The sequence below is a fragment of the Lepeophtheirus salmonis genome, chromosome 14 (genome assembly GCF_016086655.4).
Source record: "Lepeophtheirus salmonis chromosome 14, UVic_Lsal_1.4, whole genome shotgun sequence".
In the NCBI taxonomy this organism is placed as follows: Eukaryota; Metazoa; Arthropoda; class Copepoda; order Siphonostomatoida; family Caligidae; genus Lepeophtheirus; species Lepeophtheirus salmonis.
The window spans coordinates 32,317,850-32,338,591 of record NC_052144.2 but is presented as its reverse complement, the minus strand read 5'-3'; the positions used below and the strand labels follow the sequence as shown (position 1 = coordinate 32,338,591).

General features: G+C 30.0%; 4 protein-coding genes and 2 long non-coding RNA genes across 11 annotated transcripts; 5 read left to right on the top strand and 1 right to left on the bottom strand.

Moving 5' to 3' along the window:
• The first annotated feature begins 1,311 nt into the window (after positions 1-1,311).
• Positions 1,312-3,612, top strand: LOC121129105 (uncharacterized). 2 transcript variants are annotated; one of them, XR_011783643.1, is made up of 3 exons: positions 2,494-3,161; positions 3,220-3,328; positions 3,390-3,612. It is a non-coding gene; the product is annotated as an uncharacterized lncRNA (long non-coding RNA). The 2 variants fall into 2 exon arrangements; XR_011783642.1 differs by having other exon boundaries at positions 1,312-3,328.
• Positions 3,613-4,584: 972 nt separating this feature from the next.
• LOC121129106 (uncharacterized) lies at positions 4,585-6,723 on the top strand. Its single transcript, XR_005868346.2, has 2 exons — positions 4,585-5,463; positions 6,253-6,723. It is a non-coding gene; the product is annotated as an uncharacterized lncRNA (long non-coding RNA).
• eIF3j (eukaryotic translation initiation factor 3 subunit j) lies at positions 6,616-8,685 on the bottom strand. The gene is made up of 6 exons (XM_040724783.2): positions 8,526-8,685; positions 8,371-8,456; positions 7,924-8,191; positions 7,684-7,842; positions 6,956-7,077; positions 6,616-6,860 (listed from the first exon to the last, which is right to left on the bottom strand). The coding sequence occupies exons 1-6, from the start codon at positions 8,542-8,544 to the stop codon at positions 6,813-6,815; spliced, it is 702 nt and encodes a 233-aa protein (XP_040580717.1). The 5' UTR covers positions 8,545-8,685; the 3' UTR covers positions 6,616-6,812.
• A 364-nt stretch (positions 8,686-9,049) lies between these two features.
• On the top strand, positions 9,050-10,868 carry LOC121129102 (alpha-methylacyl-CoA racemase). 3 transcript variants are annotated; one of them, XM_040724782.2, is made up of 5 exons: positions 9,081-9,537; positions 9,625-9,680; positions 9,753-10,031; positions 10,171-10,410; positions 10,465-10,868. In XM_040724782.2, exons 1-5 carry the CDS (start codon positions 9,390-9,392, stop codon positions 10,792-10,794), a joined length of 1,053 nt encoding a protein of 350 aa, XP_040580716.1. In that variant the 5' UTR covers positions 9,081-9,389; the 3' UTR covers positions 10,795-10,868. The 3 variants fall into 3 exon arrangements, with proteins under 3 accessions (XP_040580714.1, XP_040580715.1, XP_040580716.1); XM_040724780.2 differs by having other exon boundaries at positions 9,050-9,680; XM_040724781.2 differs by having other exon boundaries at positions 9,080-9,717; positions 9,790-10,031.
• A 1,783-nt stretch (positions 10,869-12,651) lies between these two features.
• On the top strand, positions 12,652-15,137 carry LOC121129101 (uncharacterized). 2 transcript variants are annotated; one of them, XM_040724779.2, is made up of 6 exons: positions 12,653-12,979; positions 13,083-13,217; positions 13,424-13,595; positions 13,664-13,777; positions 13,826-14,729; positions 14,790-15,137. In XM_040724779.2, exons 1-6 carry the CDS (start codon positions 12,764-12,766, stop codon positions 14,854-14,856), a joined length of 1,608 nt encoding a protein of 535 aa, XP_040580713.1. In that variant the 5' UTR covers positions 12,653-12,763; the 3' UTR covers positions 14,857-15,137. The 2 variants fall into 2 exon arrangements, with proteins under 2 accessions (XP_040580712.1, XP_040580713.1); XM_040724778.2 differs by having other exon boundaries at positions 12,652-12,979; positions 13,664-14,729.
• A 1,203-nt stretch (positions 15,138-16,340) lies between these two features.
• On the top strand, positions 16,341-19,638 carry LOC121129100 (uncharacterized). 2 transcript variants are annotated; one of them, XM_040724777.2, is made up of 3 exons: positions 16,341-16,454; positions 16,925-17,630; positions 19,106-19,638. In XM_040724777.2, exons 2-3 carry the CDS (start codon positions 16,925-16,927, stop codon positions 19,345-19,347), a joined length of 948 nt encoding a protein of 315 aa, XP_040580711.1. In that variant the 5' UTR covers positions 16,341-16,454; the 3' UTR covers positions 19,348-19,638. The 2 variants fall into 2 exon arrangements, with proteins under 2 accessions (XP_040580711.1, XP_071749525.1); XM_071893424.1 differs by lacking the exon at positions 16,341-16,454 and adding an exon at positions 16,653-16,824.
• Positions 19,639-20,742: the final 1,104 nt, after the last annotated feature.

The window sequence follows — 20,742 nt, the reverse complement described above, 5'->3', positions numbered from 1 at the left end:
ATTGTTCTTCTTGGTCTCATGCCATATGACGGGGGAAAATATTTAATAGAACCTTGCCTGTAAATGTAGCAAGGTCCTGTGATCTAGGGCAAGGGAAGATAATTTTTTTTTAAATTGTAACATATCTTTTCAAGTTAAAAATACCACTCCAGGCCTCTGAGATTTCAAATTTCCAGCCAAGATTTCTGTTATCCATTATTTATGGAATTGGATTGATTAAAACCAATGAAGTGCGATATTTTAACTATGTCGAGTTGTCAATAGAGATGGGCTCATGTGAAAGAAAATTATGATCCGATATTTTAGACATGATTATATGTATTTGTATCCCTGAGAGGATTTTTTTTTGTTTTGTCACAATTGTTTTATTTCGTTAGCCAACCGATTTAAATCCTTACCATACAATATTTAAAAAAATCCAAACTAAATATTTATAGGTAGCTTATCATGTCGTTACCTTATGGTATTACGCAACCTTTCCTCCAAAAATAAACGGGAAAAAGGCCCGAAATCATCTAGTAGTTAGGCAAATCAATCAACCAACCACTATTTATACTCGCAAAATATCACTGCCATATATTTTATTCCCATTTTTAAAACAAATTACATATTATTAAAATCTTCACAGTATTTTATTCGATATTATACTATAATATTGCTAAGTAATATTTGATTAAAAGAATAGTTATGAAATGTTATTATATTATTTCTATGAAGAATTAGCCAAAATTTCTTCATAGAAATAATACAATGGCCAATATATATATTATATAAACAACGAGGGATCAACAAGAAATTGTATTCCTGTTCTTTTGGAAACGGAGCATAGAAGTATAGAATAACTTATTACTTTGTGTATTTATGGAAAAGAAGAGGAAATCGACAGCTGACAACAAAATACATAGGGTACTTTTGTGTTAGCGAGGTAGCGCTGTATTCTCAGAAACAATACTTTTGTGTGTCTCTAGAATCTGACCATAAATTAGGATCATATTATCATTGATCGAATAGGCTTGCTCATAAACGTTAAATTTATTTGTATAATATTTCAATCATAATATATGGATTCTTAAATTTGATACGGTTTAGAAATGTTAGCAAGATGATCGCTTAAAAATATGAGCCGTTTTAATGGAAGACAAACTTGACAAGGCTTGGAAATAAATACATCTTATCTCGGATTTTTTTACCTAATGTAATGACCAAGGAGTACCAATGCCAGAACGTATTTGTAAGTGAAGTTGGCAAATTAAAGAATGATGACGTCACCAGGGCGCCCACATGACTTGAGGGGGGCTTTACTGACTATTTTGAGAGAATGTTTTTCTGTAAATGCCACATTTGACGATTAACTTTTTTTAAGAAGAGACTAAAAAAATCAATTTAAGAGTTTAAATTTTGCATAATAAACTAAAGTTTTTTATAAAACAATTTTTTGATAAAAGAAAAATAGAAGATGTTTTTTTCATTAACTATATTACATTTAAAAATTTTAATAAACACAAATTTTTTCATTGCGATAATTATGAATATTTTGCAAAGTTTAGGGACTTATGCCCCTTATAGCTACGGCCCCACTACCAGGGAGGAAAATTTCCCTCACCCTCTTTTTAAGCAGTAAATAACTGTCATAACTATAGAAGGGATATGTGTAAAGAAAAAACAAAGCATAACGATTAGAAAAGGAAAACGGTTGATGTATGTGCTCTTTCTTCTTTTTTGTCCATTATTTAATAAGTCGTTGGGGTGTTAGCATCTCCCTCTAAAAAAAGAATTTCGGTTATTTTTCGTATAAATTGATTTAAAAATGCATAATAAAAAAAGAATTATATGATTTTAAATATAGTTAAAATATTTTCACTGCACTAATAATAATTTAAATGTAGAAGGTTCTCCTCTTTATAGTACTAATTCATTTTCTCCCTCCAAAAACCTATAAAAAGGCAGCTGATAATAATAATAGTTTTAATTTAGTAATTGTCTATATCTCATTCCTGCCTTTTCCTTGGACTCTTACACAAATCCCATCTCTAGTCATAACAGATTCATTCATCTAAGTGTGATTACCCTGTGTATTAAGCAATCCCTGTCCTAAAAAATGCACATGTTTGATTCCCAAATCTAGTACAATCGTTGATGTAAGTAGAGATTTCAATATCTCTTCATGGCATTTTGATGAAGAAATGGACTGCATATGAATGCCAATGAATCTTCGCATCTGACCGTGGCAGTAGCATTCTGTTATTCCTTCCAAATGCTTTGAAGCCTAAGTATTAAGGGTTAAATAATTGTGATTGACTAGCTTGTTTACCTTTTTGTTTCTAATTTTTCAAAGCAAGAATACAACAATAAAAATTCAACTAAAAATTATATAACTAAGAAGGAGTACATAGTTTTATCTCTATTATTTATAAGGAAGACTAGTCCAGGGAGTACTTTAGTACTGGAGTCTGCATTATATTTTACACGCCCTAATATTCAAGAAGTTGTTTTACACTTTTTTAGTATGTGTAATAACTTTTTTATTTGTGTGAGAATAATTCATAATTTATTTTTAGTTAATACAATTTTGGTAGAAAAATATGGAACAAATATAATAATTGGTAAGAAAAACTCCATTCTTAACATTCTATGGTTGAATATAATAATTAATAGGTCGTATTTACTATGTTATTAATCTACAGTGTAGAAAAATAAGTATTTGATCTCTTGTCAATTTTGTAAGTTTGCCCACTTTATATAAAGATTTTCAATGAGATTGAGGTCTGGAGACTGGGCAAGCCACTCGATGACCTTAATGTGCTTCTTCTTTTTTAGTCACTCCTTAATTGCCATGCTCGTAAGTTATTTTGGGTTATTACCATGCTAGAAGATCCATTTTCAGTTCCCTGCCCTGAGGTAAGGAGGTTGTCACCCAAGATTTCCTGGAGGATGTGGCGTAGTTGTCATCTCCACTTTGCAGAGAAACACTCCAAATACATAATGTTTCCATTCCTATGCTTGACGATGGGGATTTGTCTTCCTCCAAACACTTTTGTTTTGTTCATATAATCAAATGTACCTCACTGTTAAAATAAACGTACCATTCAAATTATAAAGCGTTCTTTTCTTTGACAGTGGGCAAACTTACAAAATCGGCAAACCATCAATTTTCCTCCGAGGTCGTTTTTCAATTATTATCATAATTTATAATTGCTTATTAACTATAATAATTAACAGAGACGGATTAACGTCAACGCCATAATGTTTAACTTTGAAAGGGTATTGGATCATGTTTGAGCTGCGTCCAGATTATGATAACCTATCCATGACGATGTTAAGGAATGTGGTATTGTATTATTTTTAGTATTACACTAAAATAAATCTGATAAAAACTGATTCAATTTTAGAACCCAAAAGATTAATTAAAAATGGATGTGATTCAATGATCAACTTCTGAATATTTATATAATCAACAAATCAGCTCACCATTTCTTGAAATCAATCGGAAAACATAACTATTAATCGATATTATGTTATGTAAATATTAATAATAGTTACATGATTAATAAAATTGTATGATTTATATGAAACTTGTAGAAAAAATTAAAGGAAAAAAATTGATTTTTACAACTTCACATTTTTATTTATTTATAAATAGGAACTCAATCGAAATTTATGAATTTGGGGGAGAGTGAGGATACATATTACAAAAAATCATATATTTTATTAAACTGTCATAATTTTTACAATTTTAAGGATAATTCAACGCCCGGGCAACATGGCATAGGTAGTTACCTAAGACAAATAATTCCAGAGTATTTTTGATGAAGTGCAATAATTAATAACCGTTTATTGGTGTTTTCGAAACCCACCAAAAGTAATATACTTGATTCACCAGGAGGAGTCATGCTACAGGGTAGGATTACACATGTTACAACAGGAGGAAACATGTAAAAACTGTAATTTATTATATTCAAGCATTTATATTAATTTTTATTACAGTTTGTCAGCATAAAGTAAATACTTATAATTGCATATATAAGATAAACGAATAAAACATTTACATAAACAGAGCATAGTTAATAATAAAATATTTTTATTTTATTTTTTACTATTTACTGTGATTGATAATTAAAGTATATGACAAAAAATTTCAGTGTCGAAATTTTCTATAACTGTAAGCATTAGGCAACCCGGGGTTTATGTAGATTTGATGAACAAAAGAAGACATTCAATTGTATAAGAACAGGGTTCTCAAATAACTTTAAAATTTAAAGTTATTGACAGTGTAACATGTCTCCTCCGTAACAAGTATCCTCACTCCCCTAATGATCGAATCTTATTAATTCATTTAGCCGTCTTACTTTTATCCGATAAATTCTTTCTTTTTCTAACAGAATAATCTTGGCTGTTCATTTCATAAGAAAAGAAACAAATTGTGCATATTGTACAATATATTTTATCTAAAAAGTTATTAAATTTGTGATTATTTTACATTTTGCTGTCATTGCCCAAGACAAATGTTCTTTCTTAATTAAAGTATTTACAGTAACAACAAATAGGTACATGTCTTGAATTATTCAATGTAAATAATCTGTTTTTATAGTGTTTATTTAAAAAGAAATCTGTAATATTTGATAAAGATGAATTGTAGTCAAGTACATGACATCTGTTGGTCTTTTGAGTCCACTTCTATCCATGGCATCCAAAAATGAATTTAACATATAATTTGTCCAAGCTTATTTCCTTTTCAAAGATAAGTTTAATACCGTCTAATTTTGTAGTAAGATTATTATTTTAATTTTCAAAAGATGGGAAGACGAAATTTTGACGGCATAAAAAATATTATTGATTTTTTTTAAAAAATACACTGTGTCAAATTTTTTCCCTCATCATTATAAGTTATGATCTTTAATATAAGGTGTCTTAATTGATCATTTATCGAAGTATAATTATATGAATATATATATATAATTATCTCCTTCTATTCAATATTTTTTTATGACAACTTGTAAAATATCAAAAAGAGTGCATTCTCCTTTTTTGGGGCGCTCCCTGCCTAGGACTGTGAATTCATACTTACAATGGATATCAAGCCAAGTTATGAGAACCATAAAAAGTGACTTATTGGCTGTTTCAGTGAATTTTTATGTGCATTTTTCTAGTATGATACAATGACATTTGAATACGTAACTACATTTGTAATAATGGTCTTCAGTGATTTTTATCAAAGTATATGAATATTACAACTTTTTATATTCATTCAATTTAGAATGAGAATCCGGCTCCAACTTCATTAACTTGCTAAACAAATATACATTCCTTTTTCAATGTTTATTTATTGAATAGACATTTAATGACGACAGAAATAGCTCTAAAAATATTTATTCGATATTTATGTAACTATCTAAATAGGTTAATTACGGTACATAGGATTGGGGCTAACACTAATGGAAGAATTCAGGACCTCCAATATTTCAGGTGCCTTATATTTCTTAATATATTATTCTAATGATTTTTCGTCAATCCATGAGTATTTCCAATATGAATAACCTATCAGTTTTTATGATATTATAATTGATAACAGAGAATTAAGTGATTAGCACATCTTCCATTGGAATTGCTGTCTTGTTAGTTTATTTTTCATTTATCTTTATAAATTATCTTGATGATAGGTAATTATATCAATTTAAAAGATTTTTGCCATTATTTCTACTTAGTCACTTTTCATTGTAATGTTATCCTAAATCGTATACAAATAAGCAGTTTTGAAAACCCACGATATAACAAATATCAATCAAATTTTTTAAGCTATCATGAACTCAATATTTGATATGTTAAATCTCCCAAAAGAATTATGAATTGAGCATGATTATTTTACTAATCTTATTTGTTCTGATATATTTAAGTACAAATAAGTTGCCAAGCTGTGCCAGTTTATCCAATTACGTAATTTTAGGAAAGCTCGATTTGATTTATTAACACATAGACAAAAATCACATTGCTGACCAGGAAATAAATTGAAACAAGTGGAAAATTTAAGTAGAATACACATGTTACACTTTTGTAAATGGGATTTTTAACAACACGTATTCGTGAAAGATAAGTGTTAATTTGAGCTAAAAACGGATAAGGTAGTTCATCAAGTATTGCTCTAGACTCAATTAAATACATGTTTTAACCGTTTCTGGTCGAAGATGGTGCTGATCTCACGAATGAGGTTGGACATGAAACTACACAACTCACTCGATTTTTTTTCTTATATTCCAGAACCAAAAATTCCTTACATTAACCGCAGATACATCTCATTACAGTACTAGAATGTATTACGAGCTGGCCAAGAGTTGGTGACAGGACATGAGAGTCGTTTCAAGCACGATTTTTATATTTATTTATGGGATTTTTTTTTTCATTTACGAGCCCCGTCAAGAAAATAATTATCTCGCGTGCTAAAGTGATATAGTATTATTTTTCTTTTAAGTACCAATCTGTTAATGCTCAAAATCAAGATGAGTTCCCAGTCGAGTCTAATCTTTCAATTTAGATCTTTACAATGATCCATAATAATAAAATATATCTTACTAAAATATTCACAAATAAATGCATAATCAAACATACAGACAAAACAGATAATTCACAGAAATATGTCGTATTTCAGTAAAAATGATGAATGAAATAACAAATAGTTGTTTCGTAAATACTTTTTTTTTTCAAGCGTTAGAAAAAATATTTTTATAGCAACACAGAAAGAAATTGAAGCTGGAGAATATGTTCGAAACAATTGTTCATTAACTTTCATCTAACATGAAGAAGAAGAGGAGGGAAGCCTATCACATAAAGTCATCCATATCGTATGAGCCATCATCTACATAATAGTCCTGAAACATTAAAAGAAAAGATAATTATGTCAAACTATATTAGAAAAATATAAATTCTGTCATAACATTCATTCGTAAAAACAATAATTACTTACCTTTCTCAAATCCATTTTGACAGTGGGCTTTTTCTTATTTTTTGCAGCTTTTTCTTCCTTAAGTTTTGCTGAATGAAGTGCGTCAAATGACAGTTTTATCTTTTTAAGATTAGTTGAACTTACTGAAAAATTAAAAAGAAATCTGGATTAAGTAGGAAATAAAAATCACACAACTATATGAAGAAGGGTTACCCTGAGAGTAAGTTATTTTATATTACGATGAGAGAGATGCATTGATTATGTATATCCTTATTAAAACTCTCAATAATAGTATTCGCATAAATTGTATCGTTTAAATAAAATGAGTAAATTGGACATTGAATACTCTTGAGTATTCAATCAAGGACAATATATCATGGTTTATCTAAGTAATTAGTATTTGGTGAATATCAGTTTTTTTGAAATCTCAAAATGTATTAATGTGAAAAAAAGAGGTGGGGAGGATATCAAAAGTTAAGAAATACATTTATGATAAAAACGTTATCTCAAAACGGAAACTTATCTTATGTTTGCCAAAGTTTGGTTAATAGTAATTCAGAGAAACAAGATCCTATGCTTCTCTAACCTAAATGCAGTTTGGGAAATAAGGACGTCACAAAAAAAAAAAAAAATGAAATAAACAACCATCGTGACATAAATGTATCCAAAACGACAATGTCATTGATTTAAATTATTAAGAGAAATAGCAGAAATAAAAGCAATTAAAGTTAAAAAAGCAGTCAACTTACAGTCAGCACACAAATTCCTAAGAAAATTCTCAATAAAATCAGTGTAATATGGTGCCGCAGAGAATGTATTAATTTTTTCTATTAAGGCTTTTTCAAACTGAGCAAAATCATCTTTTGTTGAAGGATTCATTCCATCGATATTCAAATTCAAAGAAACACCTAGGCAAAAAAGAAGATAATGAAATGTCTTCCCTCTTACTATTCCATAAGAGAGGAACAGGTTTAAAAGGATCGACTAACCCATCATATCTTTAGCCAGGTCAAGGTTGACTCTTTCTTCCAATTGAAGTAATCGAAGCTTTTCCTCAGCTTTTCCTTCTGGAGTTTCTGCATATGCTTTTTCTTTTTCTAACTGGGCCATTTCTTCCATTTGATAACTCTTGGAGGCCTCTCTCTCAGCAATGATGTCAGATATCTTCTTTTTCTTCTTTGCTTGATAAGCAGCGGATTCTTGAGCTGTTTTTTCTGATTTGACCTCATCTTCATCTGATTCCTTGTCCCAGGAGTCCTATAATTAGCATAGCATCAGTTTAAATGTAAACCTTATTAGTCATCATTATTATATTTTGGGCATTAATTCATCTGTCACAGTTCTTGATAAGAATTCTAAAGATACTTTTAACGCTGTATCCAAAGAAAATGATTGTAATAGTAGGTAAAGCAGAGTGGAATTCAACCCAAACCCACCTTGATATCATCGTCCTCATCTTCACCATCCCACTTGTCACATATAGCTTTTTTAGTCCGCAACTGCGGTTCAAAATCCTCCGCATCTATTAAAAAAATACCATTAAAAGATTGAATACATACAAACATTAATTATAAATATAATAATTGCTTACCCCAATCGGCGTCAGACATGACGATATTGTCCTTCAAATTCCACGTGAATTCATTGATAATACGCTCTAAAAGGATCAGAAAGGGAAGAAACAGAAATAGAAAGAGAAAGAATTAGAAGGAAAGAGAAGGAAAAGAAAGAAAAAGAAAAAAAGGAAAAAAATAGATTGAGTTTGCCAACACAGAAAATCATATAATAAATATAAAATAGGTAACCTGAAAGGCTGCAGCTATCGGCCGCACCGCATGCACCACATCAAAATCTCTCTCTCTCTCTTTTTCTCTCCATGATTATGGATATTTAAACTTCAAAACACGAAATCTAGCATTTTGAGCTAATAACTCATGCCGTGCTATGAAATAATGGGTTAATTTTTACAAAATATAACTAATATAATATATCAAATTATTAGGTATATAAAGATATTAGATAATATCATAAAAAACTTTGTTAATAATTATAGAGGTTTTGAATGGTTCCATAATAAATCTTTGATGATTTTTTTTTTTACTTTCGTGACATAAGTTATGATACCTTTGTATAATATTGACGTCACCTAGTAAACAGAATTTTGAAAAGTGTTTCACAGATTTACTGTCAACTCCATATGATTTGATAATTATTAATCCATAATTGATAAGATTATATTTATGTATTGTGAATCTCTCTTATTATTTATTCAAGCTAATTAAATTGATTTTGTACCTGAAGGTTATATTTATAAATGTAATATTATAAAGTTAGGCAAGAAAAAACGTTTTAATTCAAGTAAACTTCAATGAAATATGTATGAGTTTAGAGTTGAAATCAGCTGTACGTATCCCAAGAACCGCCGATCCGATTGTGGTACTAACTGAATAATATAATGGCACTGAAAGGAGTAAGAGTAGTCGAAATGGCGGGTCTAGCTGCTGCACCCTTTACATCAATGATTCTTGCTGATTTTGGTGCCTCAGTCATTCGTGTGGACAATCATCCTGATGCTGTTGTCTATCCAGATGTTAGTTGTCGTGGTAAAAAATCAATATCACTCAACTTAAAGAGCTCAAAAGGAAGGAGCATTGTTAAAAAGTTAGTCAATAACTCTGATGTCTTTTTAGAATCATTTCGACCTGGGGTCATGGAAAAATTGCAACTTTGCCCTGACGTACTCACTGTAAGTACTTACCCTGGGATTGAAACCATAGAATATGGTATAATTGAAAATGCTTTAACTTAATTATAATAGAAAGAAAATCCAAGCTTAATTTATGCTCGATTGTCAGGTTATGGACAGGAACATAATCCTTTGACCTATAGAGCTGGACACGACATAAACTACATCAGTCTCTCTGGAGCTTTGTCCAAGATCGGTAGAGTAAATGAAAAACCTGTACCTCCTATAAATATTGTTGGAGATTTTGGCGGTGGTGGCCTAACATGTGCCTTTGGAATTATTGCTGCTTTATACGAAAGATCTGTCAACTCTAGTGGTAAAGGCCAAATCATAGATTGTGGAATCACTCAGGTAGCTACTAAATGTTTAGTCCTTTTAACAAAAAATAAATCCTTGTACTCGATTTTATCATATTTTTAATTTTGTTTAAATTGTACTGAAAGTTTGGTTATCACATAATTGTAGTATACCTAAATAATTATTTCTGCAGGGTGCTTCCTACTTATCCACTTGGTTATATCAATCCAAAAACATCCCACATCTTTGGGGAAATCCTCGAGGTGAAAACGTGTTGGATACAGGTGCTCATTTCTACGAAGTTTATGAAACTAAGGAACCAGGGAAATATATATCAGTAGGAACAGTGGAACCTCAGTTTTATTCCATCCTCCTTGATAAATTAGAACTTTATCCACACGAAGAATATCCTCAATTTGGTGGAGATACTAAAGTAAAAAAATGAATATTTCCAATACTGAAAATCTATTCTTTTATTTACTTTTAGAAATTGAAAGACATTTTTGCGTCCAAATTTCGAACAAAAACTAGAAAGGAATGGGAAGAAATATTTTCAAATGTGGATGCATGTGTCACTCCAGTTTTAAGCATAGATGAGGTTTCTAGTAATGAATTAACTAAGAATAATTTTCATATTTCGAATTCTGGAGAGAGTGTTCCTCTTCCAGCTCCAAAACTGTCACGAACACCCGCGCAAATATCTACAATTGAGCCACTAAGAATTGGGGAACATTCGATAGAAATATTAAGAAACACATTGGGCTTCACTAAAGGCGAAATAGATAATCTTATTTCGGAGGAAATCATTTTTGAATGACATAGTTGTCATTTCTGTAGCGATTTTTTATTGTGCTGTTGTAGTCTGTATTGAATTAAATTATTAAATATCTATTTATACTTGTATGAACAATCGGTAATCGTTCTCTTTTGCCTAGACATGTAATCTTTTTACATCATATCCCAGTACTTTTTAAAGGAAATGTCCTGTTTTATGAAGGAAAAATTGTACATGTTAAATATCGCCCTAATTGAAAATATAATTTAAATTAAAGAAATACAGAAATTATAAATATTTTCTTTATAAAACAAAAACACAAAATATCTTGTTAACTCCCAAATACAAAATATAATATATCTTAATTTTTAAATTTCTTAATATTTACACCATAAACCAATTATTCTCTATTTTGGAAATAAAAACATGCCAGGTTACCCTAATTTATGGTACTTATATGAGTTAGTTTATCGAGTTAGTTTATCTGTTTTAAGTTTTGCATTATTTTTTATATTGGATTGGTGCCTTTAAATTTTTCTTTTGTTCCATCATTAATAAAAAATTCCTTTGTATATCGAAGGAGTGAGTTATTTAACCTCATCAAAATAAACCTCACCCCATATAATTAAATAAGTTAATTTTTTGACTGTCGTATGTTAGAGCCAATATCTTATATTTCAATAATGTCTTAATTATTTATTAAACCACTCCAAAGTAATCAGTAAGACATATTTCATTAGAATTTACTCAACAATCTTTCTAATATCATTTATATATCATTATGCCAAATAATTAGTGTGGCCTCATTTATTTTTTAAGAGACCCTTTTTGCATTACCACCGATTCTATTTTGATTTCCAAAAAATAGAACACTTGACAAAATAAATTTGTATCTATTTTTAGAAGAAGTTTTTAGGTTAGATATTGTGTTTTGCTTCTTTTTTACAAAATATATTTTTGTTTTTTTAAAGAATTTTTTTTAATTTTCGTATTTCGGTAATTCAAAATTTATTTTCTATTAAAGTACATTTTTAATATGTGCTATCTTGTCTTACATAAAACCGAAAATTTTATGTATTTATAATAAAGTCCTCAAGCAGGATGAAGAAGGTGGAAAAAGGAAGGTTCTCACCCCCTATTAAATTCATTTTTTAAAAGTAGTTCATGAATATATTGGCATTATCATAGTAATTTTAGGAATGTAATTAATTTGAAATTCGATTATCACGATAGGTGGGTATCTATTTTTATTATTTCATCCAGAATCAACTTCTTCTTCCAATGAAAGAAAAGGTTCCAACTTAATAATTTCTTCATACAGTTGCCAGTAGATAACGGAAAAAGACTGAGGAAATCAGAAAGGTAATAATTAATAATATGTCATTAATGAAGGGGTAAAAATATTGTTTATTCATCATATGATATTTTCAATCGTCTTGACAAATGATAAGAGTATTATGTAATCGTATTTAAAAAAGTAAATCAATACATTTAGGATCATCCAGCAAGGATTCTGACATATTCTGTATGAATTTACTTAAAAATGGAGTCTAGCTTAATTAAAAAGTACGTTGAACTGGATTTAAGATTGTAGTTTATTAGAGCAAATAAGAGAAAACAGAGAGATTGCGACGTCATTACTCCTGAAAATACTCTTCATGGCGTTACTTTGCTAACACAAAAGTATATACGGTATTTCATTGTCAGCTGTTAATGTTTCTGCTTCTTTTTCCTCTAATTAGAGTTCTGAATGTTGATTGGTTGATTTAGAGTTATTTCCTTTCAAGTTGTAAACAATATCCAACGATTATTGAATAATCACTCTATAGTTGGGAAGAATTTGCTAAATATCAACTAATTTTGGGCCTTTTTCTATTTCTTTTTGGGAAGAAAGATTGCGTGATACAATAAAAGTAAGGACGTGGTGCTGTGTACGTTCACGTACGTGCATTATTATTAATTATTAAATAAATAATATTGGCGCTTGATCTGGAGCTGAACGTATGAAAAAATGAGGGTGAACGTGCGAATCAATCGGACGAATCATGTGGAGAGGATCTTTGACGATATGGTGAATTACTCGTTTGAGTCTGAATGCCTCTCAGATTTAATGTTTATCTGTTCTGGAGGATCCCGGCGGCATGCCCATCAGTCAGTCCTGTCCCACATCTCCCCTCTCATCAATTCCATGAAGAATCCGGACGAGAAAATGTACATCTCCCTTGATGTAAGCCTCAAACAGCTTGAGTTTTGAGCTTGTTCTCCTGATTTGAGATCCTGATCTTGAATAGGATTGTATTTTTGTATGAAGTATATATTGTTTTTTGCAGAGTGTGAAGGTGGATATCCTGGATTGTCTACTTCGCTTTCTCTACACGGGACAAGTTGTGGTGTCAGACTCACAAAAAATTACTTTGTTAAGTGATTTATGCAAATCCTTGAAGATATCATTATCGAATACAACGGTAAAAATACATATTTGATTCATACAAGTTAATTATAAGACCCGACCGATTTAGAATATGGATTACATCTTTCTTTTAATTATTTTTATTAACTATTAGGATCTCATTTCATAAAATAATCGAGCTGTGAATGGGGGAAATGTATTTTGGTCGGGTCATTATTACTATGTTAATAAAATGAATTCCTCTTTTTTTGTGTTTTACAGAAACTTCCGATACCTTCAACAACGGTTTACTGTATTTGCCGTCAACCTGAGAAGAGTAGGATGATTGGATGTGATTATTGTGATGAATGGTATCATATCAAATGCATTAATGTGTCGAGATCGGAAGTCAAAGTTCTCAAGCAACAATTTTGGAAATGTCCTGTTTGCGTTTGTAAGAATGGTTTAATATAAAAATACGGTTATAATTTTTCTAATAATATAATATTTATATACTTTTAGCATCAGGTAAAAAGGATAAATACGTATTCCCGATCAAATATTATGACGATTCCTCTATGTCGAGCAGTTCGTCGGACCACTCAGATGAACTTTCTCAAGTTGGGGATAACAAAGGTAGTAATAATACAAATACTATCCCAACCTACATAAATAATTTCAAAGACGGGTCTTCTTCGAGCTCTGATGAGAAAAGTTCATCACCTAAGCCACATTGTAAAAAAAGAAAATATAAGGACGGCTCAATACTTCAGAGTCATAAAGAAAATAATTCGTTTGTGAACAAGGAAATAGTGCATAACGTAACAGATGATCGAATCCCACTTTCAAATGAAGAAAAAGCATCTACCTCTCAAAAATTAACTTCTGATGAGGCTAAAATCCAAATTTCTAGTCACAAGAATAAAATTATAGATACTATTGATTTTGAAATTATAGAAACTCCAGATTCGGGAATCCCAACTTCGGAATTAAATGAATTGATAAGCCAACAAATGTATATCAAAACAGAGACAAATAAAGAATTAGAAGGTTATGACTCCGAAAATGTATCAACAATGTCTGAAGGAGAATTAAGACCAACGCCAAAGGTGAAGGATACAACCGTTTTAAGGATATTCAATAAGCCTACCCCGGAATCTCAGTCAAATCAATTAACAACCCGTATAAATCAAAGGAACATTCATATTCCATATTTAAAGAAAAATGTTGATATATCTAATAGTATTAAAATAATCCCTCCGGTTAGTAAAATAGACGTTGGAAAATTGAACCACGTCACCGTTCAACAGTCTCCATTAAACTCATCAACCTCAGATCAATGCAGCTTGCTTAGTTCAATATATTTAGGACCAAATACCTCTTCCTATTTTAACGACAAATCTACAACTTCGAATTTGATCTCTCCACATCAATATACTCATGAAGCTTCCTCAAAAATAGACGAAAACTCCAAAAGTTATAAAAAAGACCCCAAGAAAGAATATTCGAGAAGACCATCCAATGATGATCCTTCCAAAGGGAATGTCAAAATTCCAAGGAAATCAACTGAGGAGGATCTGTCCTTTTGGTGCGTACGATTTACATATTTATGTTAAGTATCACATAATATTTTTATTTCCTATTACAGCTATACTTGTCTCTCCATATTTGTCACAAGGAAAGCACTCAGAGAGCACGAGGTTGAGCACCATTGAGGAAATATTACCTTGATATTAAGATTTCGAATTCAGTAATAATTATGAAAATTGACCTGGAAATGCAATTTTTATCCATTTTTCAGTGTAGAAGCTTGAAGTACAAAATATATATACCGAAATTCAGATTATATTTTTTCGTTGTTTAAAGCTTTAATAAAAAAATGTATTTATTTATATTACCTACTGTAATGTTCCCCTTTAAGGAATTGAAATTCCTCCTACATTGAGTTTTTTTTAAAAAGATGAAATAAATAAATGATAATTGATATAGAATAAAATATATTATGATATTTATTTTCGACCAGCGGCGAAAGTTAAAACCTATAACGGATGACTTTTAAAACATTTGAGTCATTAAAAGTAAAACATATGAGGTCTGAATAACAAGAAGTTTTAAACAAACAAATGTAAAGTGCAAATAAAATAGATCTACCATACAAAAATTGAATGGAGTAAAAATCGTTAGACGCCAGCATCACTTACCTGACGAAACCATACATCCGTTTTATAATAAAAACTATGTTTAAAGATGCCTTTATTGGGATTAGGGAAGTTTATTTTTTGTGCTCAGAAAGTCTCATTTCGTGCTAGAAGTAGCCTTTTTTAAGTATCCTGTGTAGAGGAGATAATTTTAACTTTTAGCTTAAAACATATTAAACAGCAAATTTGTGGTAGAAAGTAATGAGACCAAGTCTTCTTTTAAGCCTACATAGATTGTAATAAAGTATTTTATTACTGATTATTTATTATTGTATCCAATAAGGAAAATACTGATTATTTACGTTCAATCTGTGTATTTTTAGTTCTTATTAGTTCCAACAATTTTTAGTACTTTTTCTAAATACCTATATAATTATATAAACCTGGGTACATTTTACGTATTGTATAAGTTTTCATTCCCCAAGTTTAACAATGTTACTGTATGTTGTTTTAAGGACTTTATTATCTATTGCTTCACATGACTTATAAGTTATTTACATTTGTTTATAATAAAGATGCCTATTCTTGTATATACATTTATTCTTAATTTACATTATAATCTCTTCTCACGAGTGTGATCAACACTATATAATAACTAGGACGGAGAAATATAAACTCATTTATTCATTTAGATTTGATCCACTTTTGAGTAATTCTCATATATTTTAATCTATCTGATCGGTATAATTTTAGGATACAATGAATCATAGGGCAAAATTTAAATGAGTAGTAAAAATGTATAATTTACTTATTTTGACAAAATACTTAAAATAAGAGTAAAAAGACGACGCCATTGTTATATTGATAAGTTACATTTATTCACCTTAACTAGATACCTATAAATTGAATATATACTTCCAAATAGTAGACATGAACTAAATCTCCTGTATTAATGCTGGACATATATATATATATGTCTCAAATTAATGCCGTATTTTCATTGGTATTTCATCAAAAGCGTACATGTATGATGTATAGCTACGGTATGACCTAAAATATGTATTTATTAGCCCTTAATTTGCTTTAGCTTAAAAATAAAAATTCATTGATACAAGTGAAAATGTGTTAAAGATAATTATTTGAGGAATCTATCAAATAAACGATAATTATTACAGGTATTCAATATAAATATATACATTTAAACCAATAAATAACATAAGCCCATTTCTGGCCTAATGTAGAGATAGGTTGATGATTATTGTTCGAGGAAGGAATTTATTTCTTTATTTTGTGAAGTATTTTTAATATTCCATTCTTTTTGAGAGGTTGAGTGTGCAGAAACAGATGTTTATTTTTTTATGTAACTTGCTAATATTGAATATTGGAAGAAGATACCTAGTGTAAGTAAAGCTTTAGATAGAAGCAAAGTGGGCTACACAAGAAAACTGTGAGCTTGCTGTATTTACTTTAATATTATTAAATAAAAACAATTAATATTCGATAATTTTTTTTTGATTTTATGTAAAGTTCCTTTTAAGCATTAAGGTGAGTGTCTTTTTTTAAGTGTCATAACTCATCCAGATTGAGATATTATTTTTTTAATATAAAATTTTAAATTAATATCTCCATCTTTTTATTTATTTAGATGAGTTCGACAGAGACTCTTTGCCTCCGATGGAACGAATTTGAGTCCAACATAAAACAAGGTTTTTCCCAGTTACGGGATGATGAAGACTTTTTCGACGTGACCCTAGCCTGTGGATCACGTCAAATCAAGGCTCACAAAGTAATACTCAGCACTTGCTCTTCCTTCTTCCGATCCTTGATCAAATCTGTGCCTCATGAGCATCCTCTTCTGTATCTCCGAGGAGTTGATTTCAATCATTTAGAGTCTGTTCTTTCCTTTATGTATAATGGAGAGGTGCGTGTGGAGCAGAAGGAATTGAATGATTTTCTCTCTGTAGCACAGGAGCTCAGAGTCAATGGCCTTGTCCAAGATAAAAATTTAGAGCAAACCTCTGATGCTGGTGAATCACCCTCAGGATCTCCTTCTCAAAAAGATCTCAAACACTCCCAAACACTGAAAAATCATGAAATGGAAAAGAAGAGAAAAAAATCCCCGGTCCCTTGTTCCAGTGATAATGAAAACTCGGAAATGGATGATGTCATATTTGAAGGATCTACGTCAATCCTGAATACTCCTTTCATGGATTTACCAACTCTTGAATCACAGGAGGATTTAATGGACCCCTTTGATGATGAACATGAGCAAGATGAATCTGAATATCTCGAAAAAGACATACCTGAACACGAATCTGTCATAGATACTGAAAGTTCTCCTCGAACAAACGGTGATCATCATTTATTTACCTATACTTATCTTGTGTAGGAAAAATACGGGGGCAAGTGTCATACTTTTTATATTTCTAATCCTTTCAACCATGTATGATCATATTTCAGCCACAAATTTAGCCCCATGATACTTAAGTGCATTATTCACAAATTACAAGTTTAAGTATTATTACTTTTTTATCTTTGTGTGTTAATTCGAGGGTTTAAATCCAATATTTATAATGTGGCAAAATTAAGAGATAGGGATAATTAAATGTGATTTAAATACATTAATTTACGCGTTTTCAAATTTTAAAGATGTTTCTCATAGGTCATATCAAGAGTAGAATTTATCTGATATTGAGGACCTAGAGACACAAGAAATATTTTATTACACTCCTTGCCTTAAAGTTAAAAATCTTTACAAAAATATGATTTATGATTGTAAGAAATATAAATCTATAATATAGATTGTTTAAAACTGAGTGAAGTTTTAAACTGGTTTTAAATTTTACTTATATATAGGATTAATGTTGTATTCATACACACTGCAATAAGTTATTACCTTTGTAAAGTTAATGAATAGCCTTTAATATTCCGCCGTGAAACTTAAATCGGATATTCACGTTAAAATCATGAATATACAAAATTACAAAAAAAATATTAATGTTACTTATTTTATAGCATTAAAAGTTAACCAAACTTTAAAATAATATAAATCTCGTCATAATATTTTTTTCTATTAGTTAAAAAACACCGTCAAAAAGTATGAAATAAATCTAGTAAGGTATAATTTTTAACTAACGGGAAATCAAGAGAGGATTTGAAAACACTTGAAGGAAGAATGGGGTTCTATGGTTTAAGTAATGATGAAGACGCTTTATTGGTTATTGTAGTATTGAGCTTAGGTGCTGCTATATTATGCTTAACCTTTGCATATTTTTTCATTATAAAATCGTATACTGTCGCCTCATTGTGGGCCTTATTTAAGGCTACAGAAACAAATATGATAGACTATAATTTGGATAGCGAAAACGTAAAGAATACGAGTAACATTATTAAAACTTTATGGACATGCATCAGTTCCTTGTTGTTTATAGCAATTTTATTCCTGATCTATAATGCAGCAGTTGCTTTTAAACTTAACAGGAATTTAAAAGCCAGATTGAGAATTCAAGAAAACAAAAGAATGGATTCGACTAAACGCAAGGAAAAAATGGAATACCTCAGATTGGAAAAAGAAATGCTCCAAGATACACTCTATATTATTTCTCGTTAATTATTGCCTTATCATTAAGATGCTTAGATATGGTCTGTTTTTATCCTTATATGTTAGCAATTTAAATCGTACATTGGATTGGTTCTTATTCTTTTTAAGTATGGGTTACTTTGGTTGTAGGATTATAGTCTATAAAAAGTATATTCCTTTTTTCCTTGTATTATATCAACTTGTTCTATATCCGTTCAATGATTTAATAGTTATTATTTTTTTCAGAATTATTGGATGCCGAACTTTTGAAATATGTTTCCGAGAGGGATTCAAATAACTTGTTTAGTTGTCTCAAATGCCCACACAAATCCCGGTTCAAAAGAGACGTCAAACGTCATGTTGAGGCTAGGCATCTCGCTACTTGTTTTCGATGTGATAAATGTACTCGAATTTTTAAAACAAGACGATCGTTATCCAAGCATAAAATGCGTATCCATAGAGGAGAACCCTTCTACTTTACCGTTTAATTACCTTTCCTCTAATATCTAAATGTTGTGTTACATAATAGTCGAAAAACATTCCATTTGAGTATCATGATGATGAAAAATGGAGTCTCGAAGAAGAAAAACTTAAAATTAATGATATTTGTTATGTTTAATTTATATATGTTTTATACACCAAAAATTAATTGTTATTAATTTCATATTTCGCAGATTTACAGTATACTTATCTTTCTTATTATTGCCATTTGTTTTGTATTTAAGTCTTTCAACTTTTATAATCTCATGGTATTGATTGAAATGTATTATATGGATCCATATGTGACTAGCGAGTCATAGCTCTTTTCTATTTTTTCTTTATTTATGTAGAAACAAGCAATTTTGAATATTGATACGCATATTTTGTGCTAGATTTTTTTTGTTTCCGATAAAAAATGAACCAAAACGGTCTTATTTATTTCATACAAAATATGTATCTTTCTATAAAGAACTTTCTTACTTCGTAGATTTATATATTTAAAAACTTTTTTTGTTCGAAATAGTATTGCTTTTGTCAAGGAAAAAAAAGGTATACATAGGCATTAAGACAACGATTGCTAATGCTCCTACGCATAATTTTGAAAAAAACTTGCTGATAAATCGTTTGGGCTCTATCATCTGAACTTCTTTGAAATGCTCTTAAGATTCTAGTTATTGAGAACCACTGATTTTTATTACAAACTAGGCTGAAATGATGCCAAAGGTTAATGTATCAATCTGTCCAATGGTATTTCTAACGTATAGATATCATGATTTATGGAAAAAAAAATAAAGTAATATGGGATTGTTCTTTTTGATAGTAACTATAAAATTATTTAAGTACTTTTTCTCTACATTGTCTTTTTATTAAAAATTTGTTGATTAATAAATAATTATTAATGTAGAAGTTGAAAACGGATTGGTCGATTGGAAAAATTATTATTTTCTTTGATCCATTTAAGACTGTACCTCAAATCATATTAAATGCAAAATAATTTTTTAGGTTAGTGAAATCGATGGGTACATTTTGATTCTTATAAACTTATTGTAATCTATATTAAAGAACCCTAGGGAAAGAGCGGTTAAGGGAAAAATAAACAATTCAATCTAAAAACAAGGAAGACTATGTTCCTAACATCGACCTATAAATTATAACACCATATTATAGGCTATAATATGGTGTTATTGTTGTGACGTAGTCGCTCTTATTCTTCTCTTTTCACTACAGGGGGAGGGCCTGTTCAAACTGGCTGGGTGCCTAGAGGAATATGTAGCAGCTTCTAATTTTAAGCTTCTTTGCTTTGATCCATTAGTTCATTCTCCTTTCCTCATAAGTCCTATAAATGACGAAGAACTCCGTCAATACAAAGTATACATACAATTAAATATGGCCAATTATCAAGA

What these genes read in the sequence shown, in the direction of transcription:
- eIF3j (XM_040724783.2), bottom strand. An exon ending in CCTGGCTAAAGATATGATGG is followed by an intron (nt 7,843 to 7,923) that starts GTTAGTCGATCC and finishes TTTTTTGCCTAG; the next exon opens with GTGTTTCTTTGAATTTGAAT. An exon ending in TCAAAATGGATTTGAGAAAG is followed by an intron (nt 6,861 to 6,955) that starts GTAAGTAATTAT and finishes TTAATGTTTCAG; the next exon opens with GACTATTATGTAGATGATGG.
- LOC121129101 (XM_040724778.2), top strand. Translation starts at nt 12,764, where the DNA reads ATGAGGGTGAACGTGCGAATCAATCGGACGAATCATGTGGAGAGGATC. An exon ending in AAATGTACATCTCCCTTGAT is followed by an intron (nt 12,980 to 13,082) that starts GTAAGCCTCAAA and finishes TGTTTTTTGCAG; the next exon opens with AGTGTGAAGGTGGATATCCT. An exon ending in GAAATGTCCTGTTTGCGTTT is followed by an intron (nt 13,596 to 13,663) that starts GTAAGAATGGTT and finishes ATATACTTTTAG; the next exon opens with CATCAGGTAAAAAGGATAAA.
- LOC121129100 (XM_040724777.2), top strand. Translation starts at nt 16,925, where the DNA reads ATGAGTTCGACAGAGACTCTTTGCCTCCGATGGAACGAATTTGAGTCC. An exon ending in AAGTTCTCCTCGAACAAACG is followed by an intron (nt 17,631 to 19,105) that starts GTGATCATCATT and finishes TATTTTTTTCAG; the next exon opens with AATTATTGGATGCCGAACTT.
- LOC121129102 (XM_040724780.2), top strand. Translation starts at nt 9,390, where the DNA reads ATGGCACTGAAAGGAGTAAGAGTAGTCGAAATGGCGGGTCTAGCTGCT. An exon ending in TAGATTGTGGAATCACTCAG is followed by an intron (nt 10,032 to 10,170) that starts GTAGCTACTAAA and finishes TTATTTCTGCAG; the next exon opens with GGTGCTTCCTACTTATCCAC. An exon ending in AATTTGGTGGAGATACTAAA is followed by an intron (nt 10,411 to 10,464) that starts GTAAAAAAATGA and finishes ATTTACTTTTAG; the next exon opens with AAATTGAAAGACATTTTTGC.